Source organism: Bos indicus, chromosome 11, assembly GCF_029378745.1.
Source record: "Bos indicus isolate NIAB-ARS_2022 breed Sahiwal x Tharparkar chromosome 11, NIAB-ARS_B.indTharparkar_mat_pri_1.0, whole genome shotgun sequence".
Classification (NCBI taxonomy): Eukaryota; Metazoa; Chordata; class Mammalia; order Artiodactyla; family Bovidae; genus Bos; species Bos indicus.
This window is the reverse complement of record NC_091770.1, coordinates 71714368-71727919: the sequence shown is the minus strand read 5'-3', so window position 1 is coordinate 71727919 and position 13552 is coordinate 71714368. Positions and strand designations below refer to the sequence as shown.

The window sequence follows — 13552 nt, the reverse complement described above, 5'->3', positions numbered from 1 at the left end:
AGGAAATGTGAGAGCGCCTCTCTGGAAATGGAATTAGACAGTTGTTGAGTCTTAGAGGCTTGTGGCATTACAGTCAGCTCTTTTTCTGGCATCTTTTGTTAAAGCTCTAATTGAAAGCAATAATAGGTGAGATCTTGGCTATTTTTAGATTGAAACTCTACATTGTGGTATTGGGTTACAAGAAAAATACTTCACTTGATTCTACCTAAACCCAGTGTAAAGGGTCTGTGACATGCATGAATCACTAAAAAAAAAAAAAAAAACAACTTAAAATCTGGCTTAGCAAATGACTTGTCTATTTAGAACATAGGCTAAAAGTGGCCCACAGGTGGTGTTTACAATTTTAAAAAACTCAGTTGCTGATACTTAAATGTTGAAAGATTTCAATAAACATCTAAACTTCTGGCTTCTCTTGCAGAACCAGAAGCTCTGACAACACTCAAGGCAAAGCTGAACATCAGCTGCCCTTCTTAGGAACTACTTGTGTGACCCAAGTCATACCCCTCTTTCCCTTATTTAACATTCTCTGCTCTGATTCTAGACACTGTTGCTTGCAAATTCTGCTCTTTGGTGTACATAACGGTATTCATGATGTGTTGGCAGTAGAGTTTGCTGGTTCCTGAATGGCGGGGTTGTTTGTACAGGTCTTTGTTGTAGTATCCTTAATTCTGTCTAGTTGACTTTTGCATGAAAAGCAAATCATTATAAAGAAATAATTGAAGGCTTGAGGATGACTTGGTAAATGAACATAATATTTGCAAAGACAGGAGGTGACATTTTATAGTAAGCTGCTAATTAACAGTGCTCATCCTTAAGTACATTTTATTTCCAGGTATATTTGCTTTGGAGTTAATAGCAATCAAAACAGATCAAGGGGCAGGTCTTTTTTGTATGGATAAGATGACTGTGTTCCTGTGACCTGGACACTGACCGCTGCGATGAAATTAGATCTCTTGAGCATTTCTTCCAAGGATAGATGTGAGTAGTAAGCCAGGTAGAAGGCCAAAGCTCCCACAAAACTGTCACCAGCACCCTGTAATTCAAAGCACATTTGTAGAGATAAGCATATAGTCATTTGTTGCCCAATCTGTGTTTTCAAAATATTTAAGTATACTTTTAACTTTAGTTTTAGGTTTACAGAAGGGTACAAGGATAGTAGAGATTTCACATAGCACACATCCAATTCTGTAAACATCTAACTTCACTAGGGTACGTTTGCCACCACTAATGAAATAACAGTGTTACAGTATTAACTAAACTCCGTTCTTCATTCTGGCTTCCCCGATGGCTCAGTGGGTAAAGAACTGCCTGAAATGCAGGCGATAGAAGAGATGTGGGTTTGATCCTTGGATGGGGAAGATCCCCTGGAGGAGGAAATGTTCATCTTCTCCAATCCTTGCCTGAAAAAATCCCACAGATGGAGGAGCCTGGTGGGCTACAGCCCAAAGGGTCGTAAAGAGTCAGACACGACTGAGTGAATACACACACACACCCATACTTCATTTGGATTTCATTAGTTTTGCTTAGTGTCTTTTTTCTGTTCCAAGATCTCATCCAGGATACCTAAATTACATTTCATTGTCATATTTCCTGAAAGTCCTATAGCTTGTGACAGTTTCTTAGACATTCTTTGTTTTTGATGACCTTGATAGTTTTGAGGACAGGTTGAGTACTTTGTAGAAAGTACCTCCATTGGGATTTGTGTCTGTTTTTCTCAAGATTAGACTGTGTTTATGGTTGTAGGGAGGAAGACCACAGAGGTGAAGTGTCATTCTCATCAGAGCATAACGAGGGTACATACTGTCAACATGACTTACCACTGATGTTGATCATGATCGCTTGGCTAAGGTAGTCTTTGTCAGCTGTCTCCACTCTAAAGTTACTCTGGTCCCTCTTATCACACTATGTTCTTTGGAAGCACATCACTAAGTGTAATCCACACTTAAGGGGTGGGGAGCTATGCTCTACCTTCTTGGGGGTTGAGTATCTCCATAAATTATTTGGAATTCTTCTCTATGGAAGATATGTTTCTTTTCCCTCATCTATTTATTTAACTCTTTATTTATATGAGTATGAATCAGGGATATTTATTTCATTCCTTGGGCTATAATCCAACACTACACTATTTTGTTGCTCAAGTTGTTCCAGCTTTGACCATTGGGAGTTCTTTCATCTGGCACTTGTGTTCTTCTGATAAACTCTCATCATTTTGTTTTTTGAGTGCTTTCCTTATTTTCTGACATTATAAGATGCTCCAAGCTCATTTTGTATATTCTCTGCTCTAGAGCTCGAATTAGCTGTTTCTCCATTAAAAATTCATCAAGGAAGTGGTGAGAGGCATTCAGATGTTATTTTCAAACTAAATGTAGGGACATATAAGGCTTATTCCATTTTTCCTGAATTTCCAAAGGCCTGCATTGGTGAAGGCCTTTGGAAACAAAAACCACCAAAGAAAGTCTGTTGACCTCGCCTTCAGATTGGGCAATACTTAGTCATGTGTTCATCCAACAAATGTGTTTAAAATAAATCTGATGACACAATTTCACTTGAAAAATCACTCTGGTATTTAACGGCTTTCAGGGTCATTGTCCAGTTTTCCCCAGTTTGTTGCTTCCTTAATCCCAAGGGCTTTCATAACAAATCTTGAGGCTCTACTCGAGCCTTTACAAAGAGCCTTGGTATGCAGTACTTTTTCAGTTGCAGTTTAAGTATTTAATGAGCTATGTGCCTAGCACAGTGATGGGTATTTGAAAAACAGTAAAATCCATTGTGGATTAAAGGCTAATGTGGCAGTACTTTACACATACTGTTGAACTACAAGGAAGGGTTTGAGGAAAGCCTGCTTAAGGGGAGTCCTTATGAAATGGGACAGATTTATAGGGAGAAGGAAGGCCTTAGAACAAAGATATAGGAGGCGGAAGGAACTGGGTGAGCTCATGAGACAGCGAATGGCTTTAAGGAGAATGACATTTCCCCTTGTTTATACAGATAAGCCGTCAATATTAAACTTGCCAAGGAGTCATAGTAACACAGGTGTGAATTCAACACTTTCCTTCCTCCCATAATGTTTTCTGAGTACCGAAAATATGTCAAGCACTATGCTAGGTGCCTTAAAATTGTTTATTAGTGTTTCCTGATGGAAACAATGGAAAAAGAGACAGACATGCCCTCCCTTAGTTTGGAGCACAGCAGTGCGACAATAGACAGGTCTGAAAGCAGAGAAATCATGAGCTAGGTTGAGGGTGTATTATGAAAACATGGGAAATACTACAATATATGAAGAGTTATGGCAAACACCCCCCCCCCTTTTCTTTTTTTTTGGCAAACTTAAGATTTCACGTTCTCATTCCTCCTTATATTGTACACAAAGTTAAACTCCTGGTAGGTTAAAGGCTTGAATGTAAAAAAATAAAACTAACATAATATGAAAATTTAAATGAATATTTGAATAATTCCAAGTAAGGAAACCATAAGCAAGTCACTAAACCCCAAAACCATAATGAAAAAAAGAATAGATTTAATTTATAAAAATTAAAAAAAATATATGTCCAAAGACACTGTAAATAAAGTTAAATGAGGGACTTCCCTGGTTGTTCAGTGGTTAAGACTCTGTGCTTCCTCTGCAGAGGGCCCAGGTTCAAGCCCTGGTAGGGGAACCAAGAACCCACATGCTGTGTTGCTCAGGCAAAAAAAAAAAAAAAAGCCAAACGAAAAAGTACAAATTTGGTGAAAATTCTTTTAGTATATATGACATATTCCTAATATTCAAAGAACACCTTCAAATTGCTGGGAAAAAGACAAATCCAAGATAAAAATGGACAAAAGATACAGGTTTGAAACTTCAGAAAAGGAAAAGTAAATTGCCAATAAGCAAACAAGAAAAGTTGCCACATTATCAGCTATTAAAGAAATTCAAATCAATATTTTTTACCCATCAGACTGATAAAAGAATAAGATTGATAGCAAAAGCAGCAAGATGAAGATAGAGAGGACAATGATATTCTCATATAATACATTTGTTGGTAGGAATGGAAAAGAGCAATACAGTATTTGTTAAAAAATGTGTATGTCTTTTGACTCGATGGTCTTGCTTCTGGAAATCTACAAAACTGAAAGCTCTTACATATTGGGATATATGCCCAAAGATGTTGACTGCAGCATTGTTTCTAAAGACAAAATACTAGAAATAATGTGATTTTCTATCAAATAGGAGAATGGATGAATAAACTTATACTTTTGTATTATGGAAAAAATATGCAGCTGTTAATAAGGAAAGGTTAGCAGTATATGTACATACCTGGAGGAATGTCCATTACTTGAGGCAAAAAAGATTTCAACATCATGATTCCATAGAGGGTTAGTGGGAGAAAAAAGAAAAACAGCTGTGCCTAGAGTATGTGTGTATTTAAAAAAAAAATACAGAAAAAATGAAGGATATGTATCAAATTATTAAAATTTATTTTTCTTATCTGCAAAGAATGGCAAATTCTTTTTTTCCTACCTACTTTTATATTATTGTTTAACCTTGTTATTTAAGCTTACTGTTTTAAACTTATAATACTTTTCCAAAAAATTTTAAGGCAATAAGCATATTTAATGAGAAGTTAAGTCATGCCTCTATGCCTTGCTCATTTTTAACTTGCAGCCTAACCAGAGCAGAGGCACAGGGCTGACAGGAAACATTCTGGCACCAGTGAAGACATTAGGCTTACATACTCCAGTCAGCTAATACGCCATTTGACTGCAAAGGGGATTTTTAAGGAAGTTTAAAAAATACTATACCTATATCTGAAAAGACTCTCCTAGATCACTTAAATTTTTCCCCACTATAGCCAAAGTCATGGAAACACAGTGCTTGGTAGAACTGTGTGTGCCAGAAGCATTATTTTGGCACCAGCAATTTTTACAGCTTGATTTCCATTTATTCTCAGTGCTATATAGTTTGTTGGTAGATAGCAAAGGCAAATCCTTTCTGTATTAAAAAAAGGGATTTTTTTTTTCCCCCCCTGCAAAGAAAACTCTAGGCTAGATGAAAGAAAACTGAAGTCTTGATGACTTCACTGGAGAATTCTAGCAAGTGTTTAAGGAAGAAACAATACTAATTCTACATAAATTCTTTCAGAAAATAGAAGAGACAAGGGAACACTTCCCAAGTCATTTTATAAGGCCAGCATTACTGTGGTGCCAAATTCAGACAATGACATTACAAGGAAAAGCAAAACAAAACAACAGATCAGTATCTCTCATGAATACAGGTGTATAAACCTTAAAATTTTTAGCAAATTGAATATATATCATGACCAAGTAGGGTTTATCCAAGGAATGCAAGACTGGTTTAACATTTAAAAAAAAGGAATTCACTATATTAAAAACCTCAAAACATTGTATATTACTTATACTCCAAAAAAAAAAAAAAAGAAGCAGAAAAAGCATTTGATAAAATTCTACATTCATTCATGATAAAAATTCAGTTTGGAATAAAAGTATAACTTAATCTTCTTGATAAAGAACCTTTATGAAAAATCTATAGTTAACATCATTCTTAATGAGAAAGACTGAAAGCTTCCCCCTCTAATACTGAAAACAATTCAAAGATTTGTTCTCACTGTTTGTGTTCAGCATCATACTGGATTTCCTTGCCAGTGCAATCAAAAAGGAAAAGCAGGAAAATGTATACAGATTTGAAAGGAAGAAGTAAAACTCTTACTATGCAGATTGCATAATCACCTATGTAGAAAATCCTGCTACTGCTGCTGCTAAGTCGCTTCAGTCGTGTCCGACTCTGTGCGACCTCATAGAAGGCAGCCCACCAGGCTCCGCCATCCCTAGGATTCTCCAGGCAAGAACACTGGAGTGGGGTGCCGTTTCCTTCTCCAATGCATGAAAGTGAAAAGTGAAAGTGAAGTCGCTCAGTCGTGTATGACTCTTAGCGACCCCATGGACTGCAGTCTACCAGGCTTCTCCGTCCATGGGATTTTCCAGGCAAGAGTACTGGAGTGGGGTGCCAGTGCCTTCTCCGATGTAGAAAATCCTAAGAAATCTAAAAAAGTTACTAGAAATAGTGGTAACCAATAACTAGTAACCAATATTTAAAAAAATCAATTTTATTTCTATGTACCAGCAATTATTAATAATAAGAAATTAAAATTATCAGAGCAATACCATTTGCAGTAGCATAAAAAATATGTTGTCAGTTCTCCCTAAACTGATCTACAGATTCAATGCAATTTCAATAAAAACCCTAGCTTGCAATTTTTAGAAACTGGCAAACTGAGTCTAAAACTAATATGGAAAAAATAAATAAATAAAATTAATATGGAAGTGCAAAGGACCTAGAATAGACAAAACAATTTTGAAAAAAGTAGAACGAAGTTGGAGGATATCAACTATCTGATTTCAAGAGTTACCATAAGTTATAATAATCGCAGATGTTGATGTAAGGATAGACATGAGATCACTGGAACAGAAAAGAGAATATAGAAATAGACCCACAGATATATATGGTCAACCTGTTTTTGACAAGGCAGTTCAATGGATGAAAGGACAGTCATTTCAACAAATGGTGCTGGAACAAATGGGAATCTACATGCAAAACATGAAACTTTACCTCACACCGTACACAAAAACCAACTTCAAATGAGTCAGAGACCTAAATGTGAGCGTTAAAATGACACAATATCCAGAAGAAGAAGATACAGGAGAAAATCTTTGTAACCTTGTGTTAGGCAGATTTCGTAGGACACCAAAAGCATGAAATATTAAAAAAAAAACTGATAAACTGGACTTTGTCAAAGTTAAAAGTTTTTGCCCTTCAAAAGAATATCAAAAGGCAAGCCACAGACTGGGAGAAAATATTTGCAAAACATATGTGATAAAGAACTCATAACTTGATACTAAAACTCAATATGACAAGCCAATAAAAATGAGCAAAAGATTTGAACAGAGGTGTCTTCAAAGAAGACATAGATGGCAAAAACAGTATATATAAAGATTCTAGACATTATTAGACACCAAGGAAATCCAAATTAAAAAAAATGAGATAATACTACATACTCATTAGAAAGGATAAGTTTAAAAAGACTAAAATACTGACTTTTGGTGTAGATGTGGAATAATCTCATTCATCGTTTGTGGGAATGCAAAATGACATAGACACTTTGGAAAAGAGTTTGGCATTTTCTTATAACATGTAACATACACTTAACGTATAACCCAGCAGTTCTCCTCTTAGGTATTTACCCAAGAGAAGTGAAAACATATATCTACATAGAGACCTATATGTGCATGTTTATAGCAGCATTATTTATAATTGCACCAAACTGGAAACGATACAAATGTCCTTGAACTGATGAATGGGTAAACAAACTGTAGTATATCCATATAATAAAATACTATACTTAGCAACGAAAGGAAATGAACTGCTAATACAACAGCATGAATGAATCTCAAAAGTATTATGCTTAGTGAAAGAAGCCCGTCAAAAGACTACATAGCATATTGTATGATTTCATTGATATGAAATTCTAGAAAAGGCCGAAGTATTGAGATAGAAAGCAGGCCAGGGGCTGGAGAATATCAACTGCAAAGGGACTGCATAGAGAGCTTCCTAGAGTGATAAAGTTCTATATTATGATCATGTTGGTAAATGATTTTTAGCAAATTGAATATATATCATGACCAAGTAGGGTTTATCCCAGGAATGCAAGACTGGTTTAACATTTTAAAAAAAGTTTGACATTTGTCAAAACTCATTAAATCATAAACTTAAAATGGGTGAAATCTTATTGCATACTAAAATGATATCTCCATAAAGCTGATATTTTAAAAATAAAGACTGGGATAGGGTGGGGGCATTCAGACATGCAGGGTCATAAATTGTGAAAACCTTAACTTTCTTAAGCACACTGGGCTTACTACAGATTTTCTCTAAAGTGCATGGTTGGGATAATTACTGAGATGTTATGACTGTCACATAGGAACCTGTCTTTTTATATTGAGAGCCCTAATTCTATCACTGCTCTTCCACTACAGATGTGTCTCTTTCTTTTGACAGCGTGGGCTTTAAAGTTAGATAGATTTGTGTTTAAATCTTGGCTTTAAACTTAGTATTTTGGGGACATTGGGAAAATTAAATTCTCTGCGACTTAGTTTTCTTATAAATAAAATGCAACTATTAACATCTTCCTCATGGGGATTTTAGGAAATCTGTCATTCCCTGCTGCTCAGTATTCTTACCCAAAGTCATCAAATAGAACTCTTAAGTACTTCGCATACCTTTCCACCTTACTCCTTTGACCTCCGTTGCTCTTCTGCACACTCTACCCTCAGACTGGGCATATTAATTCCACCTTTGGTTCTTTCCCTGCTCTTTCCCATCCTCAACATTTCTGCTGAGTCCCCCTTTCTCTGTGTCTAGTCTGAAAGACATTGATTGTACCTTCTCTCACCTGTCTGTGGAACCCCTTTCCTTCCATTTTCAAAAAGGCCTTCCAGATTACCCCATTTTGCCACAGCTGTTCAAAACACTTCAGTCACCTATGTGTTTAAGCTTAAAAGTGCCATAAACGTTTTCTACTTCCTGTTCACCTTTGCACATACTGGGGTGTAGATTAAATGTTCAAGTTCACATAAAAAAGAGATCCACTTGCAATTAGGTTGACCTAGAAAATGGAGACGTAGTTTATCTAAGGAACAGATCCCAAATATAGATAAGTTGTTAACAATTCCATTAAAATTTATTAAGGGAAGACTTCCCTGGTGGTCCAGTGGTTAAGAATCCATCTGCCAATACAGGGGACGTGGGCTTGACTTGTGGTCCAGGAAGATCCCACATGTCGCTATGGAACCACTAAATCTGTGCTGCAACTGCTGAGCCCACGTGCTGCAACTGCTGAAGCCTGTGCACCCTCGAGCCCGTGCTCCACAAGGAAGCGTAGCCCCTGCTCACTTCAGCCAGAGAAAGCCTGAGTGCAGTGAAGACCAGCACAGCCAAAAATAAATAAATAAAAAATTTACTAGTAATCCATAAATCTATACTGATATTAAATAAAGGGAAAAAAAACGCTAGTAAATACAGAAATCTGAAATATCACCATTTTGAACCCAGAGTAATAATAACTAATTCAGGGAAGAATCATCAATGGATACATTAAAACTGCTGAATAAAGGTCTGATGAAGGCAGAATATTTATAAGTTTCAAAGTCTCTCCCCACAGATTACCTATTAATTACAAAAGGGAAAAAGAGTAACTCTACATGGAGAAATCTGGTGGACAGCACCTTGACCAAGGGATCAACATATCAGTAAAGAGAGAAACGGACATCACACGCTCCATGATGCGGGGCCTCGGAAAGGAAATATGGCCACTTGTGTCATATTCCTGCCCCAAATGCATAACCTAACGTGGATTATGGGGAAGCATCAGACAAACCTAAACTGAGAAAAACTCTATAAACAATGAGGTTGTGCTTTTCAAAAAAAAGATCAATATCAAGAAAGGCAAAGGTTAAGGACCTGTTTCATAGTAAAGGAGACTAAAGCAACATGACAATTCAGTGAGATACATAATCTTGGACTGGCTCCTGCACAAAAAATTTATAAAGAACATTATTGCACTGTGCATGGAAGATAAGATTATCTCAGTGTTAAGTTTCCTGAATTCAGTAATTACATTGTAGTTTTTTTTTTTCATGTCCTTGTTCTCAGGAGATATATCCTGAAGTATTAATAGGTAAAGAGTCACCGTGTCTGCAACTTACTCTCAAACTGTTCATCAAAGGAAAAAGTATCTTTATGTATTTTGAGAGACAGCAATAAAACAAATTGGCAAATTTGTTAGCATTGTAAAAATGTTAATAATTGGTAAAACCATGAAGAGTATATGGGAGTATTGCAACTTTTCTGTTCTTTTAAAAATTAAAATTTTTGTTAAGAGAAGTTTTTAATAAAAGAAATTTTACTAAAGAAGTTTAAAAAAATCAATGTTGGTCACTCTTGAATTTTTAAATGGTCCAATTTCAGCCTCTGAATGATTTCCCTCTTTTTCTAAATTCAATCAAGTGGACATCTGAGACAAGCTGGAGCGAACTGAACTGAGCAAACCTCTTTCCTGCAATTGGGAATACCCCATCTCATTGAGGCAATTTCCTTTGCAACTGAGGACTAGGCAGTGACACCCAGCTGCAAGTCCAGGGGACTGGAAGGAACATTTTCTGGCTGTGACGCTGACTGCAGAGAAACTGAATTCTGCGATGTCAGTGGTAGCACTGTAATGGTGTCCAGTGCTGCATGCCAGTAACACAGCTGGTTTTCAACCAGGAGCTTTGACTGAGGCAATTCCATGTGTCAAAACTCCTCTGAGAGGCCAGAAATCTTATCTGGTTCTTCCCGATCTGCTGACTCCCCGGAGTTACACAATCCTTAAAAGTAGAATGTGCTCAATTAATGACTGCTGATGGGCCAACTCTCAGCTGCCTGGGTCTCCACCTTCTCACCAGAAAAGAGATGGTGGGAGTCCGGGGTGGTGGTGGACTACATTCTTCTTCACAAAGAAGGCAGCTGTCTAGCCTCATTCCAAAAACAGTACAAGAAAGCAGGGAGGCTCCTGGCTGACAGGGGGCCGTCAGCTCAAAGACATGAAGGCCAGTAAATACTATCTTAAAAGTCACATTGCATCAAACAGTGAAAAAACTCTGAAATTTAAGCATGAAGGGGTGGGACAGTACTACTTACGTAGAAGAGTGTTAGGGAAAGGAAGGGAGTGAACTTCTATTGTCTGCTCTGCATCCATCAGGAGGCCGCAAATCTGGGTACTTTGATACACCCGAGACTGACCTCATTTCATTTTACAGTGACGTCCCCTGCCCCCAACCCCCCCCACACACACCCCAAACCAAGCTGAAAAGAGTCTCCCTCCCTTTCGAATATTTATTTGGCCGCACAGGTCTTAGTGTGGCACTCAGGATCTTTAGTTGTGACATGTCAGCTCTAGTTCCCCAACCAGGGATTGAACCCGGACCCTCTGCCTCTGCATTGGGAGTGTGGAGTCTTGGCCACTGGACCACCAGAGAAGTTCCTCCCTCCCTCCTGATGTATTTGTTTGTACTTCTTTAGGACACTTAAAACACTGTAGTGACTATTTGGTGTACAGGCCTAGAGTCTGGGACAACTTGAAAACTCCTTGAGGGCAGAGACCATATCTCTGTCCCTTCTGTCTCTGACTGCCTCACTCAGCGCTGACTGGATGAGCTGACCTGAGTCTCGATCCTAGCTTCACTGTGTTTTTCTCTCCTGGTGCTCTCTTCCAAGGGGGCCAGATGTCCCTCACTGAACTATGTGTGACTTTGTTTTGTATCAGTGAAAATGGAGGTTAGGTTGCCACAGCCCAGCTACTTGATAGTCTCATTGTTGAATCTATTTATACCACAAGGCTTTCAAGTGCCAATAAATTACTCGGCTGTTGATTCACATCTTCAGTATAACTATTTTTATACATTGGTATAATTTTTTTTTTAATGGAAAGTGCTTTAAAAGTAGAAGCTGTATTGTATCACTGTGATTTTCCTGTAAGTAACGTTCTTTCCAATCAATCATTCTTGGAATAATGGAATAGTTCTCATTGATACAACATGATGGTTTTAACCTTTTACTGAAAATTATTTTTGTGCCAAAAGGGGTGATGGCATAATTCATCTATCTTCAATAAAAATACCCAGGTGGCTACTATTCATTGCCTTCTCAACAATAACTTCCTCTTAAGGAAGAGCTGCCCTTAGAGAATGGACGTGCCATTCTGAAAGTCCTGCTCTCCCGAGGGCCTGCCACTCCCGGATATCCTGCCACAGCTGGAGTATCCATGAAGTGGAAGGAGCAAGACACGCCTGTGGAGAACCTGAGGCCTCCAGTGGGGTGGAGGGTGGGAGGGCAAGGCACTCTGCAGGGCTGGTGGGGTAGAGATAACACTCATGAGCAGCTGATGAGAGGAACCCCAAGAGGAGAATCTGAGAGGTGGGTACTCCTAAGGACAGCACCCAGAGGTGGCTTGGGGAGGGGACAGCCTCTGGCACCAGGACTCGATGCGATGTGGCCCTGGGGAGGCTGGTGGCTCTTTTCCCTTCTCCTCCCTTTCAGACCATCCTCTCTGTCCACCTGCCCCCACTCCCCATTCCCTCCCACTGCCCCTTGCCTGCCTGAGTCCTTGACTGTGACCCTGGTCTGCTCCTGCACTGAGCTCACCGGCTCAGTCTCTCAGGGCTCTGCTGTCTGACAAGAGACACAGTGATAAACCTCATAGGTATTGATGGGGCTGTAGAGTCTGGTTATACAAGGTGGTTCTGCATGAGGGTGCCCAGGTGACAGGGTGACCCTGGGTCTGCAGGCCAGGCTCAGCACTCTGAGCTGCGTGCCTATTCAGAGGCACCTTCTGATTTGCACAAAGTGCCTCAGGGGTTGGCAGCAAGCCTGGGGGATCCTTATTTTAAAACAGAGGAAACTAGGATTTAAGGAGGTTAAGTAACTTGCCCACGGTAGGAATAAAGGAGGTAGATGGCAGTAAAGACTGTACCAAGGACATCTGGGTGGAAATGTAGCGGCAGAGCAGGTGGATAAGCTATTTTGGGACTGAGATTGGGCTTCTGGCTACTGCTCAATTTTTCCTGTTTCCCCAGGGAAGGACTTATGTTTTCTGTAGTGATGAAGAATGCCAGGAGTGAAGACCATGAATGTCTTCTGGAGACATTCCAGAAGACCAGAAAGACCATGATGTCCCTCTGGAGGGGGTCCCGTTTCTGCATGTTTGGAGCAGGAGCAGAGAAGAGAATGGGAATCAGAGTTACCCTGAGCAGGTGTGGTGGAAGAGGGCGGGTCTAAAGGGAGCAGAGATTTCAGGAAAGAATAACCAGATAAATAATCAGTCTAGCCTGGGTAAGGAAGGAAGAGGTCAGGAGGGGTCAACAGGTCAGAAGAAAACAGGTAACTAAGGAATATGAGAACTAGTGTAGGAGAAGAAGGGTGAGAGCTGGTTGTGGGATGTGAGTTTATTCCCACAGAACAGAAGCGGTGCCAGGTATTAACCATTTCCTGGGAGTCGTCATGGGAGTGGGAGGCTGGAGTGGAGGTGAAGAGTCCCTGGAGGTGAGGGCATCTAGGAACTATGGGACTTGGTGATGGTTCATCCTCGTGATACTGGAGTCATCTTATGTTGGTAGCATTGCAGGGGTGGGAGGGGGATGGAGAGAGAAATGGTGATGTGGATGCCAGCGTCTTAGATAAACAGAGAATGACCAGGAAAAGAGGTCCAGGCTTTGTAATTGAATTGCATGAGCCTCGAAGATGCAGGAATCTACAGGAGGGGAGAGAAGGGGCGGCTGGAAGCCACAAGAATGTGCCTTAGGACCAGGAGCAGCTTTCACCTACAGGGGCTGTGTGGGGAGTTAAGGATGTGAAAGAGTTTACTTATGAAGAACAGGACAGCCAGAGGTTTAGCGGGCAGAGACGTGCAGAGCAGTAAGGCACCCTTTTGGGGCCCTGTGGCTCTGTGACCCTCCTTGGTCT

The 13552-nt window shown here is 39.5% G+C and overlaps 1 protein-coding gene across 2 annotated transcripts in view; it reads right to left on the bottom strand.

Moving 5' to 3' along the window:
* Positions 1-805: 805 nt before the first annotated feature.
* The window catches only part of RBKS (ribokinase), a 94892-nt gene continuing 82145 nt past the window's right edge, over positions 806-13552 (bottom strand). Inside the window, exons 8-9 of one of the 2 annotated variants that reach the window (XM_019970495.2) lie at positions 4298-4388; positions 806-1033 (exon numbers count right to left, since the gene is read on the bottom strand). In XM_019970495.2, coding sequence (XP_019826054.2) covers positions 1023-1033; positions 4298-4388 — 102 coding nt within the window. In that variant the 3' untranslated portion in view covers positions 806-1022. The remainder of the gene's footprint in view (positions 1034-4297; positions 4389-13552) is intronic. The other variant, XM_019970494.2, reaches the window with a different exon arrangement.